This window comes from Heterodontus francisci, chromosome 10, assembly GCF_036365525.1.
Source record: "Heterodontus francisci isolate sHetFra1 chromosome 10, sHetFra1.hap1, whole genome shotgun sequence".
Lineage (NCBI taxonomy): Eukaryota > Metazoa > Chordata > Chondrichthyes > Heterodontiformes > Heterodontidae > Heterodontus > Heterodontus francisci.
Window position 1 is genome coordinate 44,214,455 of NC_090380.1, and position 27,035 is coordinate 44,241,489.

At 40.9% G+C, this 27,035-nt stretch overlaps 1 protein-coding gene across 4 annotated transcripts in view; it reads right to left on the reverse strand.

Annotated features, from left to right (window-relative positions):
- Positions 1 to 27,035, reverse strand: part of LOC137374430 (rho guanine nucleotide exchange factor TIAM1-like) — a 428,220-nt gene that overhangs the window by 194,597 nt on the left and 206,588 nt on the right. For 3 of the 4 annotated variants that reach the window (XM_068040529.1, XM_068040531.1, XM_068040527.1), the window contains 3 exons: positions 16,122 to 16,289; positions 9,513 to 9,614; positions 6,294 to 6,372 (listed from right to left, as the gene is read on the reverse strand). In XM_068040529.1, coding sequence (XP_067896630.1) covers positions 6,294 to 6,372; positions 9,513 to 9,614; positions 16,122 to 16,289 — 349 coding nt within the window. The remainder of the gene's footprint in view (positions 1 to 6,293; positions 6,373 to 9,512; positions 9,615 to 16,121; positions 16,290 to 27,035) is intronic. The other variant, XM_068040530.1, reaches the window with a different exon arrangement.

Consider the following 27,035-nt stretch of genomic DNA (forward strand, 5'->3'; position numbering starts at 1 on the left):
CCCCCACTATCTACATCCTGGGGGTTACCATTGACCAGAAATTGAACTGGAGCAGTCACATAAATACTGAGGCTGGGAATTCTGCAGAGAGTAACCCACCTCTTGACTCCCAAAGCCTGCCCACTATCTACAAGGTACAAGTCAGGAGGGTAATGGAATACTCTCCACTTGCCTGGATGAGTGCGGCTCCAACAACACTCAGGAAGCTTGACACCATCCAAGACAAAGCAACCCGCTTGATCGGCATCCCATCCACCACCGTCAACATTCATTCCCTCCACCACTGATGCACAGTGGCAGCAGTGTGTACTATATACAAGATGCACTGCAGCAACTCACCATGCCTCCTTTGCAGCATCTTCCAAACCCATGACCTCTTCCACCTAGAAGGAAAAAGGCAGTAGGCATGGAACACCACCATCTGCAAGCTCCCCTCCAAACCTCACAGCATCCTGTCTTGGAAAATTGCTGTTCCTTCACTCTCGCAAGATTAAAATCCTGGAACTCCCTCCCTAAGAGTTCTGTGGGTGTACCCACCCCAGATAGACTGCAGCAGTTCAAGAAGGCAGCTCACCACCACCTTCTCGAGGGCAAATAGGGATGACAACAAATGTTGGCCTTGCCAATGACACCCACATCCCATGAAATGAATTTTAAAAAATCCTAGTTTTGCCCTGCGCCTCTAATCATATATCACCCTCTTTGTCCCCAATAGGCCCCACTCCACCCATTAACTATTACATGCCAGTGGAAGATATTTTTGGGTTCCCTATATGTTAATTGCCAGTCTATTCTCATATTCTCTCTTTGCCAGTCATATTTTCCTCTTCACTTCCTCTCAAAACGTTTTGTATTTGGCCTGGTTCTCGCTTGAAGAATTCACCTGACATGCATCATACACCCTCTCTTTTTTGTTTCATCATAATCTCTACCTCCCTCGTCATCCAAGGAGCTCTGGCTTTGGTTCCCCTACCTTTCATCCTTGTTGGAATGTAGCTAGCCTGGAACTGAAACATCTCCTCGTTAAAGATAACCCATTGTTCCATTACAGTTTTTCCTGTCAATCTGTGATTCCATTTTATCCTGTCTAGATTCCCTCGTACTGCATTGAAGTTAACCCTCTTCCAATTTAGAAGCTCTACTTTAGATTGTTCCTTGCTCTTCTCTATTACTAATCTAAAACTTATGATACAATGATCACTTTTACCCAGTTGTTCATCCACAAACACTTGGTCCACCTCCTTCCCCAGCACCAGATCTAGCAATGCCTCCTTCCTAATTGGCACATGTGTGCAATCTATGACTCCTTGAACCTGTGGGAATCCAAAGAGAGCAACAATTCCAAGGAGCCTCTCATTCTGACTAGCCACATCCTTTACTAAGTGCACGTAAGTGAAAGACCTGGCAAACATGGCATCCATCACCTGGAAGATGCAATTGTGGGCAGCAGATTGTGATATTCAACAAATGTCACCAACGGATCCCTGGAGGGAGCTGGAGGCAAAGAAATCAAGGGCTGTGGTAACCTTGACTTGACACTGGCAATGTGTGCCCACTTGGTCCAGTTAAAGGAGGTTGTCTTCAAAAGGCTGAAAACATCAGCTACCACCTGATAGGAAAGTTTGAGCCTCATGAGGCACTGGTGCTCAATCATGTCCAGAAAACTAACTTTCTGCCTATATACCCTGTGCTGGGGCTATCGTCTCCCGCAAGCTGGAGCTCTATGCTCTTCCCCTCTGTCCTGTGGAGTGGTTGAGGAGAAGGCTGATGCTGTCGCTGGTGGTGTTGCTTGTTCTGCCCCTCTTGTTCCTCATCATAAGTTCCAGGTAGGGCTGCATAAGTGGCTCCCATGCTGATCTGAAGGTTGGGAAGTGCAAATCAAAGGCAAAACACCAAGGTAGCAGAAATGACCTCCAAAAGTATTCGAAATCATCTCCAAAGCACTTAAAGCACACTCTCAGAACACCCTGTGAGCAAAAGCCTTTCATTTTGGCAAGGAAACAGCAGCTGTCATATCTCAGTATTTAAAGCCTTTCTTGTCTGTCAATTGCTCAGCTCCAACAATCCCTGCTGTCTTCTCGCTTGTTTTACCAGGCAAGTTCCGGGAAGCTTGGCAAATGCTTGCACACAAAGTTAAAGTCCGAATTCTTGGTTAATCTAAAGTTAATTACAATTTTACATAGTTAGGTCTCAGTCCGTTTGTCCCACGGGGGCTTCCCATGCTCTGAAGAATGCACTCGGGTCAAAGGCAGAAGTCACAGGTTTCTGCCAACATCCAGATACGCTGGCAGTTTCTAGTGTTTTAACTTGTCACCGGCACAGAAATTCACCCAACTTGGCAAGGTTAAAATTCCCTAGTCGTTTACCCACATCTGAAACAGGACAAATTGGCCTATAATTCCAGAATTATCCTTTACCTTTTTTTTGAACAGTGTGCAATATTTGCCACCCTCAATGTTCTTTGGCATAATTCCAGTTTCCAGAGATTTAAAAAAATATTACATGTAGTGACTGCATTATGTCTTCCCCAGTAATCTGGTTGCATACCATCCAGGTCTACTGAATTTTCTGCTCCTAATGCCTGTTGAATATTTATTTTCACTCGTGGCTCTTCTACATTTTGTGCAATGGTCTCAGCATCCCAAGTTAGGGAGGAGAAAGTCGACTAGAGTTCTATTTCTGTTTGCTATCTATAAGCTGCAAGTAGACGTTGGAATAGCAGGCGATTGGACTTGGCTACATGGCCTCCATGATCAAACAGTCTTTTAATAGTCATAATCCTCATCACTAACATACTTGTGCCAAAAATGAGAGCTGTACCATAAACTAGTCAAAAAACAGCCTGACAGTCATATTCACCAAATCATAGCTTACAGCCAAGGTCCCAGGTGCCTCCACCATCATCCCTGGGTATTGCCTGTCCCACCTGAACAAAAGACCCACTAGAGGTGGCGGCACAACGGTATATAGTCAGGAGTGAGTGGCCCTGGGAGGCCTCAACATTGACTCCAAATCCCATAAGGTCTCATAGTATCAGGCCAAACATGGGCAAGGAAACTGCCAGCTGTCTTCCCTCAGCTGATGCATTAGTACATCGAACACCACTTTTGAAAAAACACGGAGGGCAGCAAGGGCAGAGAATGAACACTGGGTGGGGGACTTCACCGTCCATCACCAAGAGTGGCTCGGTAACACCACTACTTACCAAGCTGGCTAAATCCTGACGGACATACCTGCCAGTCTAGATCTGTGGTAGAGGGGGAGAGAATCAACTTGAAGGAAAAACCTGTTTGAACTCATCCACATCAATCTGTTGCAAATGTTTTTGTCTAAGACTGTTTTGGTAGGAATGCTCACCACACAGTCCTTGTGGAGACAAAGTTCTGTCTTCACCCTGAGGACACCCTCCATCATGTTGTGTGGCACTACGACCATGCTAGATAGAACAGACCTAGCAGCTCTAAACTGGGCATCCATGAGGCACTCTGGGAAATGAGCAGCAGCAGAATTGCATTCCACCACAATCTGTAATCTCATGGCCCAGCATATTCCTCACTCTACCATTACCATTAAGCCAGGGCATCAACCCTGATTTAAAAAGGAGCATGTCAGCAGCAGCACCAGGTATATCTAAAAATGAGGTGAGAACCTGGTGAAACTGAAACATAGGACTGACTACATGTACGCTAAACAGCAGAGGCAGCATGCTAGAGACAGAGCTAATTGATTCTACAACCAAAGGATCAAATCAACGCTCTGCAGTCCTGCCACATCCAGTTATGAATGGTGGTGGACAATCAAACAACTAACCAGAAGAGGAGGCTCCATTTACATCTCGAAGCTCAATGATGGAGGAACCCAGCACATGAATGCAAAGGACAATTGCAATCTTCAGCCAGAGGTGCCGAATGGATGACTTATCCCGGCCTCCTCCTGAGGTCCCCACCATCATAGATTCCAGTCTTCAGTCAATTCGATTCACTCCATGTGATATCAATAATCAGCTGAGCACACTGGATACAGCAAAGGCTGTACATCATCCCGGCTGTAGTGAAGACTTGAGCTCCAGAAACAGCCACACCTCTAGCCAAGCGTTCCAGGACAGCTACAACACTGCCCTCTATCTGAAAGTGGAACATTGCCCACGTATATCCTATACATAATAAACAGGACAAATCCAATCCGGACCAAACATCAGTCTACACTCAATCATAAGCAAAGTGATGGAAGGCGTCATCGACAATGCCATCAAGCGGCACTTACACAGCAATAACTTGCTCACCAATGCTCAGTTTGGGTTCCACAAGAACCACTCAGCTCCAGGCTTCATTATGCAGCCTTGGTCCAAACATGAACAAAGGGGCTGAATTCCTGAGGTGAGGAAACAGTGACTGCCCTTGACATCAAACAGCCCTAGTAAAACTGAAGCCAATGGGAATCAGGGGGCAAATTCTCCACTGGTTGGAGTCATACCTAGCACACAGGAAGATGATTTCGTTGTTGGAGGTCATCATCTCAGCCCCAGGACATCACTGCAGGAGTTCCTGAGGGCAGTGTTCTAGCCTCAACTGTCTTCACCCGCTTCATCAATGATCTTTCTCCCATCATAAGGTCAGAAATGGGGATGTTAATAGATAATAGCTCCGCAGATACTGAAGCAGTCCGTGCCTGCATGCAGCAAGACCTGGACAATATTCCGGTTTGTGCTGGTAGGTGGCAAGTAACATTCGCAACAAGCAATGATCATCTCCAATAAGACAGAGTCTAACCACCTCCCCTTGGCATTTAGTGGCATTACCATAGCTGAATCCCCCACGATCAATAGCCTGGGAGTTACCAATTCCAGAAACTTAACTGGACCAGCCATATAAATACTGTGGCTACAACAGCAGGAATTCTGCAGCGAATAACTCACCTCCAGACTCCCCAAAGCCTTTCCATCATCTACAAGGTACAAGTCAGGAATGTGATGGAATACTCCCCACTTGCCTGGATGAGTGCAGCTCCAACAAGACTCAAGAAGCTCAACACCCCACCCCACCCCCCCGCCCCAGGACAAAGCAGCCCATTTGATTGGCACCCCACCCACCACAGACACACCGTGGCAGTAGTGAGTGCGATTTACAAGATACACTGCAGCAACTCGCCAAGGCACCTTTGATGGCACCTTCCAAACCCGCAACCTCTACCACCTAGAAGAAGAGCAACAGGCACATGGGAACACCACCACCTGCAATTTCCTCTCCAAGTCACACACCATCTTGAACTATTAATACATCACCGTTCCTTCATCGGAGCAAGGTCAAAATCACAGAAATATCTACCTAACAGCACTGTGGGAATACCTACACCACATGGACTGCAGCTGCTCAAGAAGCAGCTCACCAATGCCTTCTCAAGGGTAGTGAGAGATGGGCAATAAATGCTGGCCTTGCCAGTAATGTCCACATTCCATGAACAAATGAAAAAAAGTCAAGGCCCACACATAAATTAATGGCCATTTGGATGGGATAGCTGAAGGTGTCCAGTGTCTGTTCACTTTGAGGATAGACTAGTATTCTATCAAAGAGTACAATGATGTTATTGTAACTAATTATATTACTAATTAACACTATGGATACTTAATTCTCATGCTTAAGTTAAGCTGTGATAGGTAAGGGACATAGTAGATACTGGAACATTAGGGACATAAGCTTGATCCCGACTACAGAGATTGAATCTCAGCCCATGGTGAAGGAAAAAAAGCAAAGTTATTTCCAAACTGGTGCCGAGCACCTCAAAGCAAGTAACTCCTATCAGCATTGGCTGAGGTCTGGCAGCATATTGACTGCCTGCCTGCCTTTGCAGAAGAATAATCTGGCTAGCCAGTAACTGGGCAAAGCTTGGGGAGGGAAATTTGGGAGCTCAAAGTCAATTTTTGCTTTAAAAAAAATCAAACTGACCAATCACTAAAATTAAGCATTTTAAACAAGTAGTCAGGAGGAGTTTTTGCACAATTTCAATGTATAGTTAATTTAAATTAAGGAATTTCAAATTGTGAGTAGACTAATTATACAATGGCATTATCTCCAAGTCAAATCAATCAGTCTCAGGCTAGCTTCAAGACTGGTCTTTATTTTTACGATATGGACCAGTTGCACAAAAGTTATGAAAATTACACATTTTCTTTTAAGTCAGGGTTTTGGGGATATCCAAATAAAGCAAAAATAAAGCCACAATTGACTTATAGAAGTATTTGCAAAAATCTGCATATACATTTGTTTATGTTTTTAGTATTTAGCACAAATCCTTACCATAACTAACAGAAGTATCAGACTTGTCAAACTGAACACGATGAGTAATTTTAGGGCAAATTTCAATTTCTTGGTACAACTGAAAAAAAAAAACTTTTGTTAATTTCAAAATGGGGAGGAAAAATCACAGTGAAAGACAATGCAAACTGCTTAGAAATAACTAACAATTAAAATATTTATCAAAATGCATTTGTAATGAATATGAATTTCCAGTGTTATAGTTTATACATTGTACTTTATGGCCCACATTTGCTGATGGATTGCGTGCACCAACATCATTATAGTATCTCCCAAAGGTAGTACTATCAAGACAATGGTATCTAAATTTATTTTTTTTAAACCATCCTCAGCTGGATTGTTGCTTGGAGATTTATACATAATAGATGCCAATATAATTTATTGATGGCCACCTCACAAAATGTAAAAGCTAAACATAAAAGTAACTGAGAACAAACACATTCCATAGTTTCACAACATTGCAGTGCTTCCAGGCAAGAAAAATTCCAGTAGAATCCATGCAGAAGAAAAAAATCTTCTGCTGCAGGGGTGTCATCTGTTAATAACTTATTAGTTATTTATTAACATTGTATGCTGTGCATTTCTCAGTGTTCATTTTAAAAACTTCTCTACACTTTGTTATGGTGGTAAAAGGGAACTGAACATTTTTCAACTGTTTGCACCCATCTGCGTGTGGCACAATGTATACCTCCCAGTAATATTGTTTCAACTCCAGCACAACAAAGTGATAGCATTTTACACTCCACCACAGCCTCGTAGTGCAAAAAGGTCAAAGCTGTCAGAAAACTCACTCCAGTTGGAGTGCACCAGAAAGGCCTGAAATTAAGCCAGCAACCAGATATGCTGTGTCCTGATTTCGGGTTCTATGGGCCTGGTCAGCAAAAAGCCTCCACCCATCCCTTACAAAGCCAGTGCAGTAAGAGGGGTCATGAAATACCTACACTGGGAGTTCCCACATGCCTGGACTAATAGTGGATTAGGTCAGGATCAGCATGTTGTATGTCAAAGCAGGCGCAATGGCAGCTCAAGTGGCTGAGGTGAGAACCATCTGAGGGACCAGGCTGAAGGTCATGGCCCAGACCCTGAATATTGAGGATTTTTTCATATGGGATGGAGGGATCACGCATATCTTCTTTATAGGGACGGCTCCCTATGTGGATTTTTGGTTCCAAAGTCTTTAATTATGAATGTAATTAAAATTATCAAACACAAACCAAAAATGTGAACATTTTAATGTTTATTTTAATTTTTTAATTCATTTGTTTTGGTGCTTAAACGAGGTCTCTGTTAGTGTAACTCTGCTGCTTTCAATGATGAGGCAGATACATAGGATAAATCTATCAGTCAAAGTAATGGCAAGAAGGGTTCTCAGTTTGTTATCCTGGGTGTCTATGAGAAAGTATTTGATATCAGGACCAGTGAAAGCAAGCTTGAGGTCATAAGCAGCAAAGAGAGCATTCTAAAATATGAAAGATGGAAAATCCAGAGCAAGGATAAAAGAGGCCCAAAAATGTAACAATTGCTTTGCATCAATGCAAAAACAGCAGTATAGCAGCATGGTTAGCCTATATTCTGCACATTCTTTGAGATTATTCTGCAACCACATCTTCTTTCTACTTAAATAAAAGCAAAATACTGTGGATGCTGGAAATCTGAAATAAAAACAGAAAGTGCTGGAAATACTCAGCAGGTCTGACAGCATTTGTGAAGATAGAAGCAGAGTCAATGTTTCAGGTCAGTAACCTTTCATCAGAACTAGCAAAGGTTAGAAATGTGATCGGTTTTAAGCAAATAAAGCCAGGGTGGGGGAAAAGAGAACAAAAGGGAAGGTATGTGATAGGACAGAGGGCCGGAGCAATTAACTGACAAGGAGGTCATGGGGCAAAGACAAACAGAGCGTGATAACGGTCTGGTGAAAGACAAAGCATTAGTGTAGAGGGAGTGTTAATGACAGAATAATGAGCAGCCCTAGCCAAAAGTACAAACATGAAAAAACCAGCAGGCAGGCACATGGTAAAAAACAAAAAAAAGGAATAAAATAAAAATAAAAAAGGATCAGTCATGCTCTGAAATTATTGAACTCAATGTTCAGTCCAGTAGGCTGTAGCGTGCCCAATCAGAAAATGAGGTACTGTTCCTCGAGCTTGCGTTGAGGTTCACTGGAACACTGTAGCAGGCCCAGGACAGAGATATGGGCATGAGAGACGGGGGGAGGAAGCTTCCGGTCGCTTGCCATTACAACACACCCCGTCCTCTCATGCTCACATCTCTGGCCTGGGCCTGCTGCAGTGTTCCAGTGAACGTCACGACAAGCTCGAAAAACAGCACCTCATTTCTTGATTGGGCACGCTACAGCCTACTGGATGAATATCAAGTTCAATAATTTCAGAGCATGACTGGCCCTTTTTAATTTTAATTTTCTTATTCCATCTTTTTTTTTGTTTTTTTACCATGTGCTTGCCTACTGGTTTTTCATGTTTGTGCTTTTGGCTAGGGCTGTTCATTATTCTGTCATTAACACTCACTGCACTAATGCTTTGTCTTTCATCACACCATTAACACACTCTCTTTGCCTTTGCCCCATGACCTCCTTTTCAGTTAATCTCTCCAGCCCTCTGTCCTATTACACACCTTCCCTTTGTTCTCTTTTCCCCCATCCCTGCTTTATTTACTTAAAACATATCACATTTCTAACTTTTGCCAGTTCTGATGAAAGGTCACGGACCTGAAACATTAACTCTGCTTCTCTCTCTATAGATGTTGCCAGACCTGCTGAGTATCTCCAGCACTTTATTCTTCTTTCTGCTTGTTTTCTCCTGTACCATTTGACTCTGAACACTGTCTTAAGGACTTGAAAAACAATACAGAGGCAACATGACAGACAGGTGACATAGCACACAATGTTGTCTTATAAAGGTCTTTGCTTTTCACAGAGTGACATTTTTGTGGGGTACGTGCACAAAAAAATTAAGAAAATAAATATAGTAAATAATAATGAGGCAAGCAGATTTTCCTTGGTTTCTTAATATTTATACAATTTAATAAATGACATAAAAACTTAAACTTTTGTTAATGTAACATTTGCACAATTCAAAATTTGTATTCTATGTTGTCAGGAGATACCCCACTGTCCTCTGCACATATTCGTAAGTTGCCAATAACCATTCTTCAGTTGTGTAAACTGACATTCAGACTGCCTACCAGTTCATGAATATCCTCTTGCTTTGGTATATAATATTGAATATGGTTGTCCACTATAAACTTCAAACGCACATAGTGACCACCTGGCTCCAAATGTTGTACCTACAAAATATAAAAACACCAGGAATGGATAGATATAGATGCGAAAAAAATCCCTACCTTGGTCCAATTAATAGAAATATAATTACTGATATTCCGTTTTTAAAAACATAATTTAATGTAATATACCACAGGAAAAAGACTTGAAATTACTTAGCTCCATAACAGGTTCTGTAGAATATCAGTGGTTCAATACTTTGCTGAATTGGTAATGTAGTTACTGCTTTCAAACTCCTTTGCTGTATGGACTTTAAGTAATACACAGAAGCGTGAGAATAATAGCACAAGTAGAAAATATCCCATATCTTATAGATATTTACAACACAGAAGGAGGCCATTCACTCCATTGCGTCTGTGCTGGCCAAAAATGAGCTATCCAGCCTAATCCACTTTCCAGCTCTTGGTCCAAAGACTAGTTAGTCACAGCACTTCAAGTGCATATCCCCAAGTACCTTTTAAATGCAATGAGGGTTTCTACCTCTACTACCCTTTTGGGCAGAGTTCCAGACCCCGACCACACACTGGATGAAAAAAATTCTTCTCACTAATCCTTCTATCAATTACGTTAAGTCTATGCCCTCTGGTTACAGAGCTCAATGCTCAGGGAAATAGGTTTTTCCTATCCACTCTATCTAGGCCCATCCTAATTTCATACACTTCAATTAAACCTCCCCTCAGTCTCCTCTGCTCCAAAGAAATCAACCCCAATCTTTCTGTACAGCTAAACTTTTCCAGTCCTGACAACATCATGAATCTCATCTGTACCGTCTTTATTCCCTTATCAACCATAACTGTGCATCTCTACTGTATTTTGATTTGAGAACCAGACGATAATTAAGCATTAGAATGCTAATATCAAATAGGCTAAACAAACTTAGGTTGATTAAGATTTCACTGTTATTCTTCACACCCTTGAAAATTAGAGGATGGATTTGTTCCTTGTGCGTATTTTTTAAGCTAAAATTCTCAGGCATGTGAGAGAGATGGTTAAACAATGGCATGATAATTTATTTCTAAAATAGTATGGTTATTTGCATACAATTTAAAGATTTATTTTCAAAGAAGTTTATGATGCCATGTTGCATTACATACTCTTTCAGAAAAATAAGTTTGGCATTTGAATCAAATTTCATTCAAAGCATGCTGGATCATATGATGGTACATCATGAAGAGCTCGAAGGGAGTGCTGGCAATCAATGATTGCTACAAAGATAGGTACAAATGCATCATGCAAACTCATTAAATTCATAGAAATCTGAGAACTAGTACCCGCTATAAACAAAAGGATAAGAGCTAGTTTCTATGATTTGGGAAATTAAGCTTCCATGGTCATCAAGCCAATCAACTATGACTCAGAAATTAAAGTTATTTCTTATCTTTTGCTAATCTTCTCTCCTAAAGATGCTGATAAAATGAAACTGAAGAGAAGCATTTAGCTGGTAGTTTGTGAAATTAATAAAGAACTCAGTTCCTTTATTTGAATCAAATATTCAAATGTAAATACAAATATTAAGAAACAAAATAATGTTCCTCCCATCCACAAGGACCACCATTTTGGTTTTATTCAATCTCAGGGATACTATTGTTTGTTCCTGGCACGTAACCAGTTAATTTTGATTCCCCAATAGAAAGTACTTCGGAATCCGCCTCAAAATCGATAGCAAAGCACAGCAAGGCCAAAAAGAATGTGCAATACTATAAACATTTAATACAGTTAACTAAACTTTGAGCATCTCCTATATCACATTTAGTTAAAATGGTCACAATTGCATTCCCATTAAACAAATACTTAATCAAAAGACTCTTAAAAGCATGCGAAAATTCATCCTATATCACAATAGGATGGAGAATGAACTAAATTGTGTTTTCTTTTAATATTCCAACACTCATACCACATAGATGGATATCTATAACCATTACTCTTTTCTGTGCTCATTTTGCAGTGCTCAGCAGGCATTCCAAAATGACATAGCAATGCTGGATACCAAGTCCAGCAATCCAATCAGCACCAATTTGCCTTATATTATTACTATAGTATAGAATTCTCTGAACATTACTTTAGACCATTTTGTGTGATAGAACTTTCCCTAAACGATATCTTAAGATTTTGTAACCTAATTATAATGATGCTTTTAAGGACTTTTTTTGCAAAATAAAACAAGGTTATTTAGAAGGTTTTATTGTATTTTTAAAAAAAATTAAACTGAAACTGAGAACTTCTCTCCTTCTTGGGTGGCAAGAGGACACACTTTTAATGTAAATAACAATACAGTTGATAAAAAAAGTAAGCAGCACTATGTTGGAAAAATAATTGAAGCATATCTTTACACACTGTGTAATTAACAGGAACATTACATTATAATTTATGTATATAACTTTAAAGAGGAGTTACATTTACGAAGTGACCTACTAAGGATATGCCATAAATGGTTAAAGGGTCAAATAATTAAGCACAATAATATGAAAAATATTTGGCAAAAATGTTTTAGTACATCTACCGGAACTAACTATTCAGCATCCTAAATTTCATTGCAGGCTTTTAAAATTGCTCAAGAATATATGAAAGTTGATGAAATAAGTGAAAAGACTCAAAACTTATGCACTCACTTCAGTGACATCAATTGTCCATCTAAACAACAAAATTTGGAAACCACCCAAACATTTTCCCCAAACAATATAAAACTGTACTTTAAATTAAGATTGCCTAGTTCTTAAAAGTCTGTAATGAAATGCTTGATTACTTAATATCTGAATCATACTACTGTACCAGAACTCTTCCGGTTCTTAACTCACATTGTGATTTGAAGTGAGAAGATGCAGATCAAACAAAAAGGTAAATGTGCATGAGCTGATGCAGGAGACAGGAGAGAAAACACAGGTAACAAGAAGTTATAATGCAGAAGAAAGCATCAGAACAATTCATAACAAACTATATTCACATTTGTATATTTAATGAATGTAGCCATAAATGACAAAACATGTATACATAAATAGATGCATGGCAGATGGTGATTTAGACCATGTCAGGGCATACTTAAACTTAACCTAAATTGTTTTGACTCAGAAGACAGTGTTGTCTGGTGATATTTAGAAAAACTGCAAAAATAACACTCAAAGATCTCACTGAATGATTAAAAAGTGCTGTGTTTATGGCATTCTGACTGATAAACTACCCCTTGGCAACACCGCCTCTACTGTAAGAGTTGCAATACAGCTCTTGAAAAGAGTGCATTATAGGGAGAGGTGCTTGTAATGCAAGCATGATTTCACTTCCTTTAAAATTGCACGAAATGGTGAGGCAATAACATTGCATCTTTACCTTTGATTTCATTACAAGAACTCTTATATTAAATATAATTCAAAGTCTGAAAATCTTGCATACTCTCGCACTTATACTTTCATATATCACAAGTCTATTTCAAAAATCTATCAGCAAAATTATAAACATGTTAAGGAACAAAATTAACAGAATTATTTGAATTATAGTCATATAAACACAAATATAAAATAGGAGGATAAAATAGGGGAAAAATTACAATGGAAAAGAACAATTGTAGGGGTGGGCACACCGAATTTTATTACAGCACGATCTTGACAATTTGAAGGATAATCATTTTATGTTCATGTTGTGCAAGTACGTCCTCAAGGGCAGTTTCGCTCAAGCAACAAATTCATCTATGGCTATACATAAACAAAGTCAACCCATGCTTGTTGATTATGGTTCTCTTCTCTCAATCTCTACATAAATATCCCTGTGTGTATTTTGTGTGTATCACTATTTATGTATCCATTAATGCCTCACAAAGGTTCTCTGTATATTTATGCCACTTTCTGTCCCTCATGTGTGTCTGTCCTTCTTTCCATCCCAATGTGCCTCACCTTAAAACAAACATCTCACTTCTACCTCGACTCTGCAATTAGTCCTGGAAAGTTAGCAAATATAAGCTTTCAGTTGTTCCTTTTATTTGAATAACGTCAGTTACAGATAAACATAAAAACTATGGATTAAATTTATCAAATTGTATTTTTTTAAATTATTCTGTCAGCCTTGATATTAGACTGAAAAGATTAACAAAATATACCGTAAAAGTTTGTTTAGAGATAAGCTAAAACAAATTTTTATTGTTGTTATACTAATGATTCATTTAATTTCAATGCAAAAAAAGAGCAAGACACTATTTTTTTTATTGTGCAATAGTTCTTATGTTGTCACTTATTGACATCAAGGCATTGGGTGCACAGAACTAGAACATTGATGGAGTTGTAGAAATATTGAATTAACCCATTAGTTAGTCCTCAAAATCACTACTGGGACCATTAGCTATTTGCAATATATTCATTTGTGTATCTATTTATATGAACAAAAAAGGTGTCCACTTGCGCACCTACTTTTTATGCAATTAATACAGCACACTGAAAAGCATTGCAGAATCTTTATTTTTAACATTTTTGTACATCTCGAGAAATTAAGTTGTGTTTTAAAAGATTTTCCAGTTCATTGCATACTGTGGCACTGGATCATTAAAGTCCCATTTTGATCCCTGGTCTTTGCCAGGTTGGTTATCTCAGTGACAATAATGTTAAGGGGTCTATAGTCACCACTTTCCCGAATGAGTGCAACTTGAACAACACAATTTCAACACATTCAGGACAGAGCAGTTTGCTTGATCAACACCCTTGTCACTGGACTCAATATCCACCCCAACTCACTATGGCTGCAGTAACTTATGGGAACACCACTACCTGCAAGTTCCCCTCCAAGCTACACACCATCCTGACTTGAAACTATATCGCTGTTCCTTCACTGTTGCTGGGTCAAAGTCCTGGAACTCCCTTCCTAACAGCACTGTTGGTGCACCCACACCCAAAGGACTGCAGCGGTTCAAGAAGGCAGCTCACCATCACCTTCTCAAGGGCAATTAGGGATGGACAATAAATGCTGGCCTAGCCATCCCATGAGCAAATAAAAAAAAAACTAAGCACCAATAGCACTCCAAACTATGTGACTTCAATCACCAAGAAGGACAAGAACAGCAATATCATGCAACACCAAAAACTCCAAGTTTCCCTCCAAGTCACACACCTAAATTGGACAGGTATTGCTGTTCTTTCAGTGCTGCCGAGTCAAAATTCTGGAATTCCCTACATCACATCATCATGGGAGCACAAATACCACAATGACCACAGCAGTTCAAGAAGCCCAAACCATCTTCTCAGGGCAATAAGGAATGGTCAATAAATGCAGCCTTACCCGTATTGCCCACATCCCATGAACAGATAATTTTTTTTAAAAGATGCCTCATGGCCAAATAACATGGTGACGCTCCCTGTCTAGATTCATGCATGAGCAATAGTTACTTGGCAAGAAGGCAAATGACATTTGGGGATCAATCCCCCTGCATCAGTTACCATGTGCAAAACCGAAGGAAAAATTATTTGGTTATCCTCAGCATACCTTGGCATACATTGATCATAATCTGTTTTACAATGGATTACTCTATGTGCTGAAGTTACAAAAAGACCACGAATTACTGAAAACAGTAAATCTCTATAAATAAAAATGCATTTGATTAAATTAAATGAATAAAAGTGCTTTAAATTTACTATTGACTATATAATAATAAATGTAACAATTGGCTTAAAATGGAGGTAACTGATTGAAATAGAAAAGTTTGCATCTTCTTAGATCATTCCATAAGTGAAAGTCTCCTTGATGATAGGTTTTTAATTAATTCAGAATTTTTAATTTGCAGAAAAAAATTAAAACAGCAGTAGAAACATGAAATACTGTGGGAAAGAAAACCATTAAGAAATGATATTACGCTTTTTTGACTGCACCCTCTGTTTCATACTGCACTTGTGAAGAAATAGTGACGTAGTGAACAACAGTTACTTCCAGACTTTACTGCTAGTTTTTTTGTGCAGACTTTCTGTTTCTATTTATTTTAACATTTAATACATTCAATGCAATACAGGCAAATGTTCCTCTGTTAATGCTAATAAAATTCATATTTCTATATTAGACTAATATCTTTTAATTTTTTTTGTGTTTTGAACCACTACATAGTAATAACATACATCATTGGCAAAATTATACCCAGATGCAATCAAATAGCCATTGTACCAGGGTGGGGAAATGGACACCAAAGACCATGACTATTCAGATATTAAGTTGGTGTGTGTGTCTTGTGAAGGCAAAAAAAAAGTTTTTTTAAAAAGTAATGCAAAAGCTTTAAAAGCATTGAAAAGAGTAATAATTTCAGCGACAGAGGAAGAAATCAAAATTAAACAATTAAGTAAAGGATTTGCTGAGCAAAAATATTTAATTTGATCAAGCTTTTACAATATGCCATCATTTCAATAAAGTATTTTCATCATGGAATCATTGTTTTAAGTTTCTGTGGGATTCCTTATTTAGCTGACAACTACATTTCAAAGTAGCTGCGTCTGTAATCAATTCTACTAATAGTTACTTGTTGAAAGTATAGGGAGAATTAATCTTGGACATACCTTACAGGCCACTTCAAGAATTTCCTGTGCTGAGTTCCCTGGATGTACTACAACCAAAATGGGTTGATCATCTGGTAAACAGACCCACGAAGGCACGAGGAAATCATTAACCCAGTTGTCACTTTCACGTGTTTGTTGATGAATACTCATGGTCAGGCTCTTTTCTCTCTGAAGGAAAGGGCAGTAATAATCTACACTCAAATTCTTGCTTTTTAACTGTTAAGTCAATATAAAAAGACTTCTAGCACATGAATACTGAAACATGCTTCGGCAATTTCTTTATGCAATGCAATACACTGACATAAAGTGCAACTATTTCAAAGTACATGTCACAATATTGAAAAGCAAACACCAACAACAGCACCCATTTAAAAAATTACATTTATAAATAATAGACTAACTTCAACCTTTTTTTCTACTTCAGTTGATGTTTTAAATGTTCTTGTTCCAGGGGAGGGTGCTGACAGCATTCCAGGGAAACCAGCTAGATGGAGTTGCTGAACCCAACAACTATAGGCCACTGAATTAAAAATTAGCAGAGGTACTATCAAAAACTCAGGGTGCTTTAATAACTAGTTCTTCTAATCTCTGATCATTCGATTTTTTCACATCAAGACCATCAACTCCACTAAGCCAATTATAACAACTTACATTTATATAGCATCTTTAACATAGTAAAATGTCCCACGGTACTTAACAGCAATATCAATTTTTTAAAAATTGCCAACAAACCACTGAAAGAGCAATCAGGACAGATGACCAAAAACGTGATCAAAGAGGTAGAAACATCTTACAAAAGGAGGTAGAGAGGCAGAGAGCTTTAGGGAGGGAATTCAAGAACTCAGTCATAAAATGAATAGAATCATAGAATGGCTACAGCACAGAAGGAGGCCATTCTACCCATCGTGTCTGGCAGCTCTCTGCAACAGTAACTCAGCAAGTCCCACTCCCCAACCCTTTCCCCGTAGCCCTGCAAACCTTTTCTCTTCAGGTGCTGAGCCAACTCCCTTTTGAAAGGCATGACTGAACCTGCCTCCACCACTCTCAGGCAGTGCATTTCAGATCCTAAACACTTGCTACATCGAAATGTTATTCCTCATGTCATCATTGGTTCTTTGGCCAATCACCTTAAATTGGTGTTCTCTGGTTCTCGACCCTTCTGCCAATGGGAACGATTTCTCCCGATCTACTCTGTCTACACCCTGCATGATTTTGAACACCTCAATCAAATCTCCTCTCAACCTTCTCTTCTCTAAGGAGAACACCCCCAGCTTCTGTAATCTATCCAAATAACTGAAGTTCCTAACCTCAGAACCATACTCAAACAGTTTCTGCACCCTCTCTTCACATCCTTCCAAAAGTGTGGCACCCAAAATTGGACACAATACTCCAGTTGAGGTCAAACCAGTGTTTTATAAACTTCCTTGCTTTTGTACTCTAAACCTCTATTTAGAAAGCCCAGGATCCCTTATGCCAATTTTTCAACCTGCGCTGCCACTGTAAATAATTTGTGCACATATATCCCCTGGTCTCTGTTTCTGCATTCCTTTTAGAATTATTTCATATTGCCTTTCCTTGTTCTTCCTACCAAAATATATCACTTCACACTTTTCTTCATTAAATTTCATCTGACACGTGTCCACCCGCCCATATATTTCTCCTTGAAGTCTATCACTAACCTCCTCACAGTTTACAATACTTTCAAGTTTTGTGTCATTTGCAAATTTTGAAATTGTGCCCTGTACACCCAAGTCTAGGTCATTAACATATATCAAGTAAAGCAGTGGTCCTAGTACCAAATGCTGGGGAACCCCACTTTATACCTTCCTCCCGTCCGAAAAACAACCATCCACCACTACATGGGAGGCACAGACGCAGTGGTTAGCACCGCAGCCTCACAGCTCCAGCGACCCGGGTTCAATTCTGGGTACTACCTGTGTGGAGTTTGCAAGTTCTCCCTGTGTCTGCGTGGGTTTTCTCCGGGTGCTCCGGTTTCCTCCCAAAGCCAAAAAAGACTTGCAGGTTGGTAGGTAAATTGGCCATTATAAATTGCCCCTAGTATAGGTAGGTGGTAGGGAAATATCGGGACAGGTGGGAATGTGGTAGGAATATGGGATTAGTGTAGGATTAGTATAAATGGGTGGTTGATGGTCGGCACAGACTTGGTGGGCCCAAGGGCCTGTTTCAGTGCTGTATCTCTAAATAAAAAAAAACACTCTGGAACTCCATATACACCACATAAACTGTATTACCCTTATCAACCCTCTCTGTTAGTTCATAAATAAACTCAATCAAGTTAGTTAAACACTATTTGTCTTTAAGAAATCTGTGATGGCTTGTCTTAATAATTCACACATGTCCAAATGACTGTAAATTTTGTCCTGAGGCTTGGCTTAGGGTCTTGTAGCTGACAGCATGCCCACCAATAGTGCAGTGATTAAAATCAGGGATACACAAGGGGCCAGCATTGGAGGAGCTCAGAGATCTTGAAGGCTTCTAGACTGGAAGTGGATACAGAGGTAGGGAGGGGCAAGACCATGGAGGGATGAAACCGGACGGACCACCCGGCATCAACCTAGGCACCGGAAACAACAATGGCAAACCCAGCCCTGTCGACCCTGCAAAGTCCTCCTTACTAACATCTGGGGGCTTGTGCCAAAGTTGGGAGAGCTGTCCCACAGACTAGTCAAGCAACAGCCTGACATAGTCATACTCATGGAATCATACCTGACAGACAATGTCCCAGACATTGCCATCACTATCCCCGGGTATGACCTGTCCCACCGGCAGGACAGACCCACCAAAGGTGGTGGCACAGTGGTCCACAGTAGGGAAGGAGTTGCCCTGGGAGTCCTCAACATCGACTCCGGACCCCATGAAGTCTCATGGCATCAGGTCAAACATGGGCAAGGTAATCACCTACTGATTACCACCTACCGTCCTCCCTCAGCTCATGACTCAGTACTTCTCCACGTTGAACACCACTTGGAGGAAGCACTGAGGGTGGCAAGGGCACAAAATGTACTCTGGGTGGGGGACTTCAACGTCCATCACCAAGAGTGGCTCGGTAGCACCACTACTGACCGAGCTGGCAGTCCTAAAGGACACAGCTGCAAGACTGGGTCTGCAGCAGGTGGTGGGGGAACCAACACAAGGGAAAAACATACTTGACCTCATCTTCACCAATCTGCCTACCGCAGATGCTTCTGTCCATGACAGTATTGGTAGGAGTGACCACCACACAGCCCTGTGGAGACGAAGTCCAGTCTTCAAGTTGAAGATACCATCCATCGTGTTGTGTGGCGCTATCACCTTGCTAAATGGGATAGATTTCGAACATATCTAGCAATGCAAAACTGGGCATCCATAAGGTGCTGTGGGTCATCAGCAGCAGCAGAATCGTACTCAACCACAATCTGTAACCTCAAGGCCCGGCATATCCCCCACTCTACCATTACTATCAAGACAGGAGACCAACCCTGGTTCAATGAAGAGTGCAGGAGGGCATGCCAGGAGCAGCACCAGGCATACCTCAAAATGAGGTGTCAACCTGGTGAAGCTACAAACCAGGACTACCTGTATGCCCAACTGTGTAAGCAGCATGCGATAGACAGAGCTAAGTGATCCCATAACCAACGGATCAGATCTAAGCTCTGCAGTCCTGCCACATCCAGCCGTGAATGGTGGTGGACAATTAAACAACTAACTGGAGGAGGTGGCTCCACAAATATCCCCATCCTCAATGATGGGGGAGCCCAGCACATCAGTGTGAAAGATAAGGCTGAAGCATTTGCAACAATCTTCAGCCAGAAGTGCTGAGTTGATGATCCATCTCGGCCTCCTCCTGAAGTCCTCAGCATCACAGATGCCAGACTTCAGCCAATTCGATTCACTCCGCGTGATATCAAGAAACGACTGAAGGCCTTGGATACTGCAAATGCTATGGGCCCTGACAATATTCGGGCAATAGTACTGAAGACCTGTGCTCCAGAACTTGCCGCACCCCTAGCCAAGCTGTTCCAGTACAGCTACAACACTGGCATCTACCCTGCAATGTGGAAAATTGCCCAGGTATGTCCTGTACACAAAAAGCAGGACAAGTCCAACCCGGCCAATTACCGCCCCATCAGCCTACTCTCAATCATCAGTAAAGTGATGGAAGGTGTCATCAACAGTGCCATCAAGCAGCACTTGCATAGCAATAACCTGCTCAGTGACGCTCAGTTTGGGTTCCACCAGGGCCACTCAGCTCCTGAGCTCATTGCAGCCTTGGTTCAAACATGGACAAAAGAGCTGAACTCAAGAGGTGAGGTGAGAGTGACTGCCCTTGACATCAAGGCAGCATTTGACAGAGTATGGCATCAAGGAGCCCTAGCAAAACTGAGGTCAAATGGGAATCAGGGGAAAAACCCTTCGCTGGCTGGAGTCATACCTAGCGCAAAGGAAGATGGTTGTGGTTGTTGCAGGTCAATCATCTGAGCTCCAGGACATCACTGCAGGAGTTCCTTAGGGTAGTGTCCTAGGTCCAACCATCTTCAGGTGCTTCATCAATGACCTTCCTTCAATCATAAGGTCAGAAGTGGGGATGTTCGCTGATGATTGCACAATGTTCAGCACCATTCGTGACTCCTCAGATACTGAAGCAGTCCGTGTAGAAATGCAGCAAGACCTGGACAATATCCAAGCTTGGGCTGATAAGTGGCAAGTAACATTCACGCCACACACGTGCCAGGCAATGACCATCTCCAACAAGAGAGAATCTAACCATCTCCCCTTGACATTCAACAGCATTACCATCGCTGAATCCCCCACTATCAACATCCTAGGAGCTACCATTGACCAGAAACTGAACTGGAGTAACTATATAAATACTGTGGCTACAAGAGCAGGTCAGAGGCTAGGAATCCTGAGGTGAGTAACTCATCTCCTGACTCCCCAAAGCCTGTCCACCATCTACAAGGCACAAGTCAGGAGTGTGATGGAATACTCTCCACTTGCCTGGATGGGTGCAGCTCCAACAACACTCAAGAAGCTCGACACCATCCAGGACAAAGCAGCCCACCTGATTGGCACCCCATCTACAAACATTCACGCCCTCCACCACCGACGCACAGTGGCAGCAGTGTGTACCATCTACAAGATGCACTGCAGCAATGCACCAAGGCTCCTTAAACAGCACCTTCCAAACCCGCAACCTCTACCAACTAGAAGGACAAGGGCAGCAAATACATGGGAACACCACCACCTGCAAGTTCCCCTCCAAGTCACACACCATCCTGACCTGGAACTATATCACCGTTCCTTCACTGTCGCTGGGTCAAAATCTTGGAACTCCCTTCCTAACAGCACTGTGGGTATATCTACCCCAAATGGACTGCAGCAGTTCAAGAAGGCAGCTCACCACCACCTTCTCAAGGGCAATTAGGGATGGGCAATAAATGCTGGCCTGGCCAGTAACGCCTACATCTCATGAATGAATAAAAAAAAAAATTTGAAAACAAGGATGAGGATTATAAAATTTAGGCATTGTTGGATGGAGAGCCAGTAAAGATCTGCAAGCTTGGGGGGTGATGGGTTAGTGAGATTTGGAGCGACTAAGATACAGACAGTAGAGTTTTGCTTGAGTACAAGTATATATAAGGTGGAAGACGGGCAACTGGCCAGAACAGCATTGGCATAGTCAAGTCTAGAGGTGACACAGGCGGGGATGAGGGTTTCAGCAGCAGGGTCAGAGTTGGGCAATATTAAGGAGATGGAAGTAGGCCATCCGGGTGATGGTGCAGACATGTAGGCACAAACTAATCTTGGGGTCATACATAACACAGGTTGTTTACGAGCTTGTTCAGTTTCAGACAGTTTCCAGGGATGGAAATGGTAGACAGAGGAATGGAATTTGTGGTGGGGACCAAAGACAATGGCTTTAGTCTTCCCAATATTTTGTTGAAGCAAATTTCCACTCATCCAATATTGATGTCATACAAGCAGTGTGACAAATCAGAGACAGTCTAAATAGTACCAGTGACAATTACTTAAACAAAAATTTTCCAAAAAGAATTGAAGAGAATTTAACAGAAAATATTAAAAAGACATCTACTGTGAATCAAGCAGCACAACCTGAATATCAAAGTGGTGGAATGTAAGTTTGTGCCCACAGTCTGCTACTTCACTGGCCTCCAGGTATCAAATATGTCACTGTGAGGAAACACTGAGTGAAAGCCAGTTGCTTATTCAGAGGGGTGGGAAAATCAAATCACAACAAAGCTTGATTTTGGATCTTCTGACACATTTCTTAGCAGTGAGCTTAGTGTGGCATAGGGGAAGGTTTAACAGCACATCATCCATTAACTTGGTCATAGTTGGCACATGCCTTTGGAACAGAAAGACATGGAGAGGACAATGGAGAAAACCTTGCTTTCAAATTTTAAAAATTATAATGCCATTCGTAATTCTGTGTAACAGTTTGAAAAAAGATACTGGCTAAATTCAGTCAGTCTTTAAAACTGTATTGGTAGCTGTGCAAAATTAATGTAGTCTGCCTAAAGTACTGCATCATCCACCCAGTGCTGAAGTGACCAGCACCAAGTTACCTTCCTGGGACAACAAAAAAATTACATGAGAAGCAATTTCCCCTTGAAGAGGTTTGTGATGATGTGACATTGGCATATCGGTGAAGTCCCCCATGTGACCTCTTTCAGCTGTTATATTTGAAACAAGGCAAGACCTGTCCTGGAGTCTTAGATTTTGTTTTTTGCCAATGTCAGGAGAAGGATTCCATATACTTGCAGCTCAAAAGGAAACAAAAATAAATTTTATTTCAAAAATTTACTATTTTGGCAGTTTACTATAGTTACGTAATTCTCTGTTTTTAAGTTTGTAATTTTTATTTTCACTGTTGGATCTTTAATCAAGATGTGCATTAATAGCTTTAAATGATGTGTTAAATACTCATAGCCTGTCAAATATTAAATGTCTGAAATACATCCACAGTTCCTGTAATATAGAGAAAGATCTATGTTATTTTTAGTTTGCATGCAGCCAGACCAACTTTACTGTCTCAATTCAGTAACTTATAGATACTTAGAGGAGTTCCCTGATTCCAATGGGCTCCACCCTAGTGCCAGAATTACAGATTGTATAGAAGGGCTTCATATCCCCTCAAGCACTTTTATCTAATTGTGCCTTGTTGTGCATGCCAATGGTAGATAGCAAGTGTCAGCTTGCCTTGGTAGGTAGTATTCCTATCTCAGAGTTAGAGGTTTGAGAGTTCAAGCTTCACTCCAGGGCTTAAGCACATACTCTAGGCTGACACTTCAGTGCAGTATGGAGGGTGTGTGCATTTTTGGAGATGTTATCCTTTCAGAAGAGATATTAAGTTGAAGTCCCACCTGCATGTTCAGGTGCAAGTAAACGTTTCCAAAGTACTAATCAAATAAGGACAGGTAAGTTCCAACAGTAAGGGCGGCGCAGTGGTTAGCACTGCAGCCTCACAGCTCCAGGGACCCGGGTTCGATTCCGGGTACTGCCTGTGTGGAGTTTGCAAGTTCTCCCTGTGTCTGCGTGGGTTTCCTCCGGGTGCTCCGGTTTCCTCCCACAAGCCAAAAGACTTGCAGGTTGATAGGTAAATTGGCCATTATAAATTGTCACTAGTATAGGTAGGTGGTAGGGAAATATAGGGACAGGTGGGGATGTTTGGTAGGAATATGGGATTAGTGTAGGATTAGTATAAATGGGTGGTTGATGTTCGGCACAGACTCGGTGGGCCAAAGGGCCTGTTTCAGTGCTGTATCTCTAATCTAAAACCTAGAACTTAAGGAATAGGCTAATTTTTTAATTCTTACTACCAAAGTGAATAACCTCACACTTCCACACATTATACTCCATCTGCCACCTTGTTGCCCATTCACTTGACTTGTCTATATCTCTTTATGTCCTCCTCACACCTTCCATTTCCACCTGGCTTTGTATCGTCAGTAAACTTAAATACATTGCTCTCGGTCTCTTCGTCTAAGTCATTAATATAGATTGGAAGTAGCTTGAGGCCTCAGCACTGATCCTTGTGGCATTCCACTAGCTACAGCCTGCTAACTTGAAAATGTCCCATTTATCCCTACTGTGTGCTTCCTGTCCGTTAATCAATCCTCTATCCATGCTAATATATTACCCCCAACACCATGAGCCCTTATCTTGTGAATTAGCCTTTTAGAATGATTACAGCACAGGAGGCCGCCATTAGGCCCATCGTGTCTGTGTCCGCTCTCTGCAACAGCAACTCATCTAATTACGCTACCCTGCCTTTTCCCTGTTGACCTGCAAATTTTTTCTCTTATGATGATTAGCAGCCTTCCGAACTCAACACCGAGTTCAACAATTTCAGACTGTAAACTCTGCCCCCATTTTATTTCCTCTTTCTTTTCAGGTTTTGGGTTTACCATCTTGTTTTTTCTCTTTCATTATTTCAGGCAACAGCTGTTCATCCTTCTTCCATTTACACCTTGTCTGGACACATCTTTTGTTTCTTTACGAGCCCCATTACCACTCCATTTGGCCTTGCACCACCAACCCTTTTGTCATTTAATCTTTCCACTGTATCACAGACCTTGCCTTTCGTTCTTTTACCAACCCTCCTCACTTTCATACAAACACATGAATTAGGAGCAGGAACAGGCATCTCGGCCCCCCCGGGCCTGCTCCGCCATTCAATAAGATCATGGCTCAGCGGATTGTAACCTTAACTCCACATTCCCAACTACCCCCAATAACCTTTCACACCCTTGCTTATCAAGAATCTATCTACCTCTGCCTTAAAAATATTCAATGACTCTGCTTCCTTTTGAGGAAGAGAATTCCAAAGCCTCACGACCCTCAAAGAAAAAAATTCTCCTCGTCTCTGTCTTAAATGGGCGACCTCTTATTTTAAAACAATGACCCCGAGTTCTAGATTCTTCCACAAGTGTGTGGCACCTTATCAAATGACTTTTGGAAATCCAAATATACTACATCTACTGGTTCCCTCCTAGTTACATCCTCAAAAAACTCTAATAAATTTGTCAAACACAATCTCCCTTTTGTAAAACCATGTTGACTTTATCTGATCACACAATGATATTCCAAGTGCATTGATAAGACTTTCTTAGTAATTGATTCCAGCATTTTGCCAACAACTGATGTTAGGCTAACTAGTCTGTAGTTCACTGTTTTCTCAATCCCTCGTTTCTTGACTGGCGGTGTTACATTTACTAACTTCCAATCCTCTGGGACTGTTCTAAAATCTAGGAAATTTTGGAAAATCAATATCAGTACTTCCACTGTCTCTGCAGCTATCTCTTTTAGAACCGAAGATGTAGGCCATCAGGTCCTGGGGATTTGTTGGCTTTTAGTCTCTGAATTTTCTGCAATGTTTTTTCTCCATTGATATTAATTACCTTAATTTCCTCTGATATTAGGCCCTTGGTTACCCTTTATTTCTGATATATGATTTGTATCTTTTTCTGTGAAAACAGACACAAAATATTTGTTCAACATCTGACATTTTCTCATCCCCCATGATAGTTTCTCCTGTCTCCAAGTAGTACTTCAGCTACTCTCCTCCTTTCTACATACTTATAAAAGCTATCATGCAGGCCCCCACCCGGCAAGAATGAGGCATGTTAATTTTGCCACATGGACATTAAATTTAAAATTGTTGCTGGGAAGAAGTGAAGGCCTGTTACAAGGAGTTGCCAGGCCCCTGGCTGGAAAGACATTTTTGCATATTAATCAACAGTGCTTGTAGACAAAGGAGCTACTCACTGCTCCAATTCAATCCACGAACAAACGTGGTCAGACCAGCCAGTCACATGGCTAACTGGCTGTTGCAGAGTTTGAACTAAGAGTTTTAAATTGGAGAGACAGCATTTGAACTGGCAGAAAGCTCTTTGCTCCTGGACTGAAGCAGACCTCCTCCCCTGCTCTATCTGCTCCCATCTCTTTCTCACGGAACACCAAAAACCGACTGAAGACACATGAACCCCAAGAGAGAAAAGTCTCTTACAGTGAACAAGGTTTAAGATGAATACAGGGTCCCAATGAAAATCAAGATCCACCTACAAACAAGGACTCTACAGTGAGCTCGAAGACCTATAACAAAAACTCTTCAATATTGCCTCAAACCTTTCCATTTTATTTTTCTTCTGCTCTTTTCTGTCTCTATTTGCATGTCTGCATCGCATATGCATGCTGGAATGGGTGTGTCATGTATCTGTTGGTGCCAACTGAATTAGAGTTTAAGTTTAATAAAATTTCACCTTTCTTCTTTAAACCTGAGAAAGCCTGTTTCTGCTCATTTCTTTGCCTTGTAATTGGAAAGCAGTGAACAAGGATTTACCAAGGGGTAGCTAAAACCACAGTGTATTTAAAAAATAAAACCCTGTTACAGTAAGACCAGGTGAAGGCTGAAAGGAAACCCTAGACCTCTTTCTCACCTGGTCGTAACAAAGCTCTTACAATCTGTTTTTATACTCCTCACTAGTTTACTCTCAATTTCTATTTTTTCCTTTTTTTAAATCAACTTTTTGGTCGCCCTTTGCTGGTTTCTAAAACAGTCCCAATCCTTAGGTTTACTATTATTCTTTGCAACAATATAAGCATCTTCTTTTAATTCAATACTATCCTTACCTTCCTTAGTAAACCATGGATGGATCTTTCTTGTTGAGTTTTTGTTTTTTAATGGAATGTATTTTTGTTGAACATTTTGAATTGTTTCTTTAAATGTATCCCACCTGTTTATTTACCACCAAACCTTTTAGTCTATTTATCCAATCAACCTTAGCCAGGTCTACTCTCAAATCTAAGTAATTGACTTTGTTTAAATTTAAGATTAGTGTTTAGTACTGGAATATGTCGCTTTCAAACTAAATATGTAATTCAATTGTATTA